At 28.8% G+C, this 8,471-nt stretch overlaps 1 protein-coding gene across 2 annotated transcripts in view; it reads right to left on the reverse strand.

Annotated features, from left to right (window-relative positions):
• The window catches only part of LOC122848899 (sphingomyelin phosphodiesterase), a 33,276-nt gene extending 25,719 nt beyond the window's left edge, over positions 1–7,557 (reverse strand). The window contains exons 1-4 of one of the 2 annotated variants that reach the window (XM_044147356.1): positions 7,536–7,557; positions 681–778; positions 399–604; positions 32–328 (exon numbers count right to left, since the gene is read on the reverse strand). In XM_044147356.1, the coding sequence (XP_044003291.1) occupies positions 32–328; positions 399–604; positions 681–750 (573 nt within the window). In that variant the 5' untranslated portion in view covers positions 751–778; positions 7,536–7,557. Of the gene's footprint in view, positions 1–31; positions 329–398; positions 605–680; positions 779–7,092; positions 7,464–7,535 lie in introns of those variants that run through there. The other variant, XM_044147349.1, reaches the window with a different exon arrangement.
• Between the last annotated feature and the right edge of the window lie 914 nt (positions 7,558–8,471).

Here is an 8,471-nt window from a genome sequence, read left to right on the forward strand (position 1 = left end):
AAATAATAATTCTTCGTTAAAGTTAACTTACCCCAAAGAGAAGCGTAACTCCTTGACAAACTCTTGGGCTCTGAATTTTTAAAGAAACACAAAATTGTAAAATACTAGACATAATTTCATGATCACTTTTTCCAGCTTTGATAAAGTATTGCAATAGTGTTGCACCTGCTTTACACGCTGTACAAGAAACTTTAGACATGACTGAAGTCTCAACTTCGAACATCACTTGCCGTAAATCCATGAAATTCATTGCTTTATCTACTAAAAGCGATAAATGACCACCTTGTTGTATATTTTCAATGTCCCAGAGCATTCGCGAGTAGTTGACCTGTAGAATAAAATTACTGCCATTAACTATACGTTTGATATTAATTATTGATGATAAGGAAAAAACTTACTTTGGCCAACTGTTCGGTATTCATGCTATCGATTATGGTCTGTGGAGTCGGTGGCAACTCTCTAACTTGTCCGACTGATGGCAATAATGTCACAAATCTATCTTCAATCCTCTCTTTTGCGGTTATCCATTTATCTGTTAATTCAGTCCAATTTGTCTTGGCAATATTATCCTCTTTCAGCATCTTTTTCTGGTTTATAACGGCTCCTACCGAACATTTTGATTATTAAACAACAGTGTTTTTATTAGACACTTTTTTTTTCTTCGACGTTCATTCACTTACCTAAAGTATTGTGCAACATTACTATGGCTAGTAATAAACCAGTTAGTGAAATCCATTTTTTAATTATCATGCTATTTATTGAATTTCCAATATACTTTCTGAAAAAAAAAAAAAATTATATACTTATATTTAAAAAAAAAATATGTGTAAATGTACATTTACGTATAGACAATAATTCAACGATTCGTAAATTTTTTTCAAAAATTATAAAATTTAGGTCACTTGGAAACAAACTAAAGTATTAGGCAATCCATTGACCTTCATTGATTCTTTCACGTTCGATGTATGCACATGATCATGAGTATGATGTTTTTAATATCTTTCATCAGCCTTTATTAGATTTCAAATTCCAGAATATTCCTTGGGTTACAGACGTATAATAATAATTTTCGTTCAAGTACCAGATAATGCTGAAATTAAATAGGTTGTTGTCGCTAACTTTGTTATCAGCATTGAACATAAGATAATTATAATTATAATTACAGTTATAATTAAAAGGCAATATATGAAAAATATAAACTCGCGGACAATTTTTTGACTGCAAATAGTTTTTTTTAAAGAATATAATATTTTATTGATAGGCATGCTGTTAGATCGACACATTTAAAATTGACACGGGCTAGTTAGACACATAAAATTTTCACAAATAAAAAAGACACAAATTAATTAGATACAATTTAGAACGACACAAATTAAATTCACACGTATTAATCGGACACATAATATTTTAATTATTTTATATGACACACAAAAATATTACACTCATAATTAGACACAAAATAATTCGACACAAAATAATTAATAAAAAATATAATAGACACATATAAATTATTATTAGACACATAAAAATACAACAAAAATAAATTAGACACATTAAAAATAGAAACATTGAAGATAGACACATAATAAATCGACACGTAATAATCGGACACATTAAAATAAAAAACTTCAAAGAACGACACAATAAATTAGACACTATTTAAAACGACACATATTAATTAATATTTGACACATAAAAATACGACAAAAATTAATTAGACACATAAATATAAAATTGTTGAAGTTAGACACATAATATATTGACATGTTTTAATCGGACACATTAAAATAAAAGAACGACACAAATAAAATTTAAACCTAATAGTTGGACACATAGATGAGTTTGAGTCCCACATAGACAAATTCGTCTATTACAGTGTGTCGGTAATTCAGAAAAAAAATGAGAGATGGCACTGAATGTGTTTTTCTCTTTTTAAATGGTCAACGTTTTAAAAATTGAATTGATTTAATTAGATTACATAATTAGTTGCAAAAATAATGAAATAACATAATTGAAAGACAAAGAATATGTGATATTTAATTATGTTATCTAATTAAATCAATTCAATTTTTAAAACGTTGACCATTTAAAAAGAAACATTCCTCATCTCATTTTATTCTGAATTACCGACACACTGTAATAGACGAAAGGTCTATGTGAACTCAAGTTTAAACCCTACTAATGTCGTTCTTATTTAATGTGTCCGATTAAAACATGTCAATATATTATGTGTCCTTCAACAATTTTATATTTAATGTCTATTAATTTTGTCATTAACAATTAATTAATATGTGTCTATTATATTTTTTATTAATTATTTTGTGTCTAACTATGAGTATAATATTTTTATGTGTCTTATAAAATAATTAAAATATTATGTGTCCGATTAATACATGTAAATTTAATTTGTGTCGTTTTAAATAGTGTCTAATTTATTGTGTCGTTCTTTGAAGTTTTTTATTTTAATGTGTCCGATTATTACGTGTCGATTTATTATGTGTCTATCTTCAATGTTTCTATTTTTAATGTGTCTAATTTATTTTTGTTGTATTTTTATGTGTCTAATAATAATTTATATGTGTCTATTATATTTTTTATTAATTATTTTGTGTCGAATTATTTTGTGTCTAATTATAAGTGTAATATTTTTGTGTGTCTTATAAAATAATTAAAATATTATGTGTCCGATTAATACGTGTGAATTTAATTTGTGTCGTTCTAAAATGTATCTAATTAATTTGTGTCTTTTTTATTTGTGAAAATTTTATGTGTTTAACTAGCCTGTGTCAATTTTCAATGTGTCGATCTAACAGCATGCCACTGATATCAGTTATGATATTCATTGCAATAAATAGTAATCGGAAAAAGCGAAGATTTGTATGGTTCTCATGATTACGGTTTTTTTAAACTTGGTATATGGGTTTTTTCGCTAATAAACTTTATAAAATAAAGACAAACGGTAATGGGTTTGAATTTCATCAACCGTTATTCGACCCACCAATGGGTTGAACCAACTAAAACTTGCTTTTACTTTGGGATTTTTGTCTTTTTTTTTCAAAGCGATGTATGAATGTGACGCACACATAATTCCAACAGCGCAAATCGTGAACATTGGTTTTCAAGTTTGTATTCATTATTTACATATTTATCACATATTCATCATACACATCAACTTAAAATAATTCTCATATAATTTTCTTTTTACCTGAAGAATCCAATTCTTCGAAATAAATGTACAGAATTCGAACAATTCTGTACACCGAAAAAAACAAATTGTTGTGCTAAACTTATTAATTAAATTTTTTTAACAAATATCGAAATTGCACATACTAAACAAAATTTTAATTGTATAGTTGGGTTGGTGCAAAAATTTTAAAAAAATTAATTTTTATGATTTTTGTAAAAGATAGATTGAAAAAAATTTTATAGAAATGCAAAATTTTTTTTTATTCCGTAGCTAATTAATAATTAAGCTTTAAAGTTTATTCAAAAAGTTAAGCATCCTGAACGTTTTGCTATTGGTCTGACGTCACAATTCGCTTTTTGGTTGCGCGCGCTCGGTTCAAACGCAAGTAGTAGTAGTGATAGACAGAGTGTGATGAGTGTGCATTGTATGTGTGAACTGTATTACGTGCTATGGTGTGTGTGTGTATTGTATTATTCCATAGTTTTAAGGCAGTATGTAAATCCTAAGGTAGGATAATTCTTTGGGTTCAAAGAGGCACCCTTGTAACCATAGCTTAAAAAAATAATAAGTGCCCTCTAATGTCTAAAATTTGTATACTTTACTGACGCGTCTTTAGAAGTATGAGTGAGGGCGCCTCGTATTTACACACACTAATACTACTTCAGCAGATTTTCAATGCTTCGCCTGGTACTTTTTGACTGTTTTTGACCCTAAATTTTCGTCTTAAATAATTAATAACTTTTAAAATTCGTGGTAGAAATCGATGATTTTTTTTTAATTATTTTTGTTATTAAAAGAAGTATAAGCTGTAGTAAAATAAAGGTTTTCTGTGAGAGCGTTTTTTCAATAGAAGTGAAAACGTGCCGATGCTTCCTATGCTTGTGTGTTAAAGTGTTAAATTGTTGTCAACTTTGACCCTAATTATCTCGGTCAAATCGTGGTAGAAAATTACAAAAAAAATTTGATAAAATAGATCTTTATTTCACTTAAAAAATAAGCCTTCTTTGATCAAAATCTGTGAGAGGGAATTTTTTTTCAATATTTTGACATACTGCCTTAATCAGTTCGAATGAGTTCGGGACGCGGATCATGACGTCATAGCTCGGGCATGTTCGGAGCATTTGAATTACAACTCCTCCCACTCGATTTTCAATTAAAAATTACTCAATTAACAAGTGATAGAAAAAAATATATATATATCACATTATCGGTTATAACTTATAACTTATAAGGTATATAAAAATGCAAAAAAAAAAAAAATTGTAAACCAACCCAAAAGGTGTACGTTTTTTGGAAATAATATATTTTTTTGGGGAAGTAATCAGACACTCATTATTTTTATGTGGGTTATGGAAATTGACTACTGTTATTATTATACGTTTAAAAGGATATATCATATATTAAGCTTGGCTATATAGACATATTGGGATAAGCATAAGCTGCCAATACTTGAGTTTTATTTTTTTTTTTTCATATATAATTATCGATTTATTAGAACCATATATATTTACACCATGAATTATTGGTATCACTTGGACTTGAACTCGGTACTTCCCGCGTGACATCTCAGAACCTTTACCTAATATAAATATAAATTTTATTTGCATTTGTTCTCTATATATTTATAAATGTCAAGAAATCAAAAAAAAAATCAGTCTTGGTGACCCGAAGGACAACCGAAACTCGGCTGATAAATGGCAAGGTTGGCCAGTCTTTAATGCGCCAAGTCTTGACTTAATTGTAAATTCTTATAAACTTGGCCACCAAATAATTTACTAAGGCTTGGCTGATGAATATCTCGAAAAAAGCTGGCTAGCTCTTCTTCAATCAATGGTTGATCAAGCAATGACATACGAGTCTTGGTAAGCAAAGAACCAGACAAGAGTCAGCCAAGCCTTGGCCCATGGATGGCGCACGATTGGCTGCCATTATCAAGACAATGCTTGGCCGTGTTGTGAATCTCGGCAATTCCTACACGGGAATCCATGAATAAACGGATGCACCCTAATGTACTCCAAAAGTTTCTTAAAATTTGCCAAACTTGAATTTTGGACGACCAAGTGACTTGAGAAACGCACCCATGAACACAATACCGAGGTCCACACAGACCATCGGGCGTTATTATAAGAAGTTATTAACGTATTTATGGTTTGGTCAAAGACGATTCAGCAAAGTGGTTGTGACCTTCTTCGTATTATCATATGTATATTCATATTTATATATGAATAAACGGTATCTATGTACCGGACAAGAAAGCAAGGCATAAAAAGATGTTGTTCACAAGCACTGACTTTCTCTTTTACTTGTCGTAAAGGATATTTTCCGGAATTGAGATGGTTTAATTTATAACAACATCAATAAATCTTTGAAAAAATGAACCTACTATTTCAACGGAATGAGCAAAAAAAAATTTATAATATCAACAGTAGAACAATTATTGATAGACATTTTATTTCTACCATATTATCAGCAATTCAATAGCTGTTTAAAGTACAATGAAAGCGTTTTAATGACTATAAGATCCGAATAATGACAGTTCAAGGTCAACTTATTATACTGTTATGTATATCGAACCATATTTAACAAAAAATGTGGGGACGAGATAAATCAAAAAGAAAAGAAATATAATCAATGAGGTCGTTGACCTTAAAAAATATCTACAGAAATGGGGCGAGAGAGTACAATGATATACCTGATTTTTTTTTTTTCATTTCGATTTTATAATCACTGAAAAAGTATGTACTAAAAAAGATGTAAATATATATTTGGGTGCCTATTTTTTTTTTAACAATTTTGTATTATTCGGGTCATATATACATAATATTATTATGTAATTAACCTTTATATAATAAGAAGGATATGGAAAATAAATATATACATTTTCAAAAAAAAATCTTACGATACATATATATATATATACCCAATTTGATAATATGTTAAAAGTCACGGACGCACCTTCCCACGTCTACGGAAATCTTTAAAGATATCCAGCGGTATATAAAAAAATGATTTCTGGACATATAAAAATAATCGTTGGTTATCTCCAAAAGTTTGCAAAGTACTCCGAGAAAGATTTCCGTATGTACTCAAAATTATCATCAAATAGTGTATCTGTGTGTATCTTCTCAGGTATAAAAGAAAATGAAAATAAAATGTTTTGTTTACAGTATCACTAAAAAATGCTTTTTTTTCGAAGACTCACCATTGTTTCTTAACGTCGTTTTTTATTTATTGTTTCTATTTTTGTGCTGGTTGGCTATTTAAATTTAAAAAAAATCTTCATATTTTTAATTGATTTGAAAATTTGAATACTAGAATTTTTAAGAGAGAACTAACAAATTAGAATTTGATATGCAATGATGATAATTTACGAAAAAAAACTACCGTTGTGTTTGAATCATATAACGGTTAAAAATGAATGTTTTTACCTACTAAAATTAACATTTAAATATGCATCCTCAAGGCTGAGCGCAAATTGGGTTTTTTTAACCAAGCTGATAAAAAGTTGCTATTTGAATTTTTAAATTTTATTGGTCCGCATAGAACAAAAAACAGTTATACTAACAATTAAACTTTGATATTGATAAAATAATCTTTTATTGAAAATCATTTTTTGATACAGCTATTTAGCAATATTCCCAAATAATCTATTTTCTTTAATTATATGACACAAAGAAAATAAAATCATTATATCACTTAGAGGGTGTTTGTTTTATTTTTTTTATAAATTCTGAGAATTGTCAACTTTGGCACTGAAAAAAACCAGATAAGTTTTCAATTTCACAAAAAAAAGTTTAGCAGAACTTTAAGTAATTACATGAAAAAAAAAACTATTCGCATAAACATATATCTCTTTTTTTTGAATTAGAAACTTGTTGATAAAGTGAAGAGAATAGATTACTTACATTTGATTTGACCCCACTTAATAATGAATAAAGAATACGATTCCGTTCATCTATTTAATTTCAATACCATCAACAAAAATTTTTAACTGTTTTTAACTTAGGTTTATTTATTTTTATTATTCGTTTTGGAAAAATGATTCCCTTTTTTTTTTAATATTACGTTAATAATACAAATTTTAAAGCTCGTAAAAGAAGACTATATTTCGAAGTTTCGCACTTTATTGAACAAAAAAATAACAATAACGAAATGTTGAAATAAACATATCAAAGAAACGGATGTAGCTACGACACTACACTCGGCGATTGTACATTGCAAACTGAGGCTCAGAAAACGTGATTGGCTTACTTATGCTACTACTCAACGTAAAATATATCCGTTATAGTAGTATCGAGTATGTATGTTATGAGACTTCTTGGATATATTTTAATATTTGAAAAGTTACCTGTCCTCACAGCAAGCTAGGGTACTGGTTGCTAGTAGTTTAAGAAATCATTTATTGGGAAATCAGTTGGCATTGCCAACCCTGACATGCGCATTACACTTGGTTGACAGGTTATGGAAAAACTAAAACCGAACCTGGAGGAGTTTAGGGATGGTTTAGGAAAGTCTAGGAAATCATTATAAAAGTTGAGGGAGCGATACTTAATGAGTGATCAATTAATAACAACAGATGTAGAATTAGCTGACAGTTAATTTAAAAAAGAAAAGATTAAGATTATAAAATCATCAGTAGATGTTAAAATACAGTTTAAAAAATTTTAATCAATGATTTTGAATTATAATATTATAATTGAATATTGAATTAGGAGTTGTGTATTTGCACAATGCCATTTTCGTGCCATGAGTATAGCGTAACACTTGAATTTAAAGTCAAAACTAGTCTACCTGACACCCAGGGATGAGCATGTATAAAATTTAATGTTTGAAACTATGTAAAAAACAGTGTATAAAACTATGTTTTAAACATCACTAAGTTTATGCATTGAAATATAATAAAACTGCAGCAGTCCAATTCACAGGGCATTACAATTTAGGGTTTTTTTCCTCTACTGGTGGCGCTTGTAGAGCTTTTGTATGTGAAATCTATATAAAAAAAATTTGAAAAGCGCCATTACCGGCAAAAAAAAGCCCTAAATTGTAAAAAATTTGCCCTGTGAATTGGACTGCGGGGACTCGTTCGGTAAGCTATCAGAGGTAAGCTCCAAAATCTCCGTTGGTTCGGGATCTTGGTGAAGATGACAGTGATTCAGATCAAATATAAAAAAAATTCGAAAACCCCTATTTACTTCCCTAGATTAGTGTCAAATGATATTTGATGTTTTTTCAGTAAACAGAGAAGAATAATATTAGTCAGTTTTTTTATTATTATCAATAATAA

Source organism: Aphidius gifuensis, linkage group LG1 (genome assembly GCF_014905175.1).
Source record: "Aphidius gifuensis isolate YNYX2018 linkage group LG1, ASM1490517v1, whole genome shotgun sequence".
Taxonomy (NCBI): domain Eukaryota; kingdom Metazoa; phylum Arthropoda; class Insecta; order Hymenoptera; family Braconidae; genus Aphidius; species Aphidius gifuensis.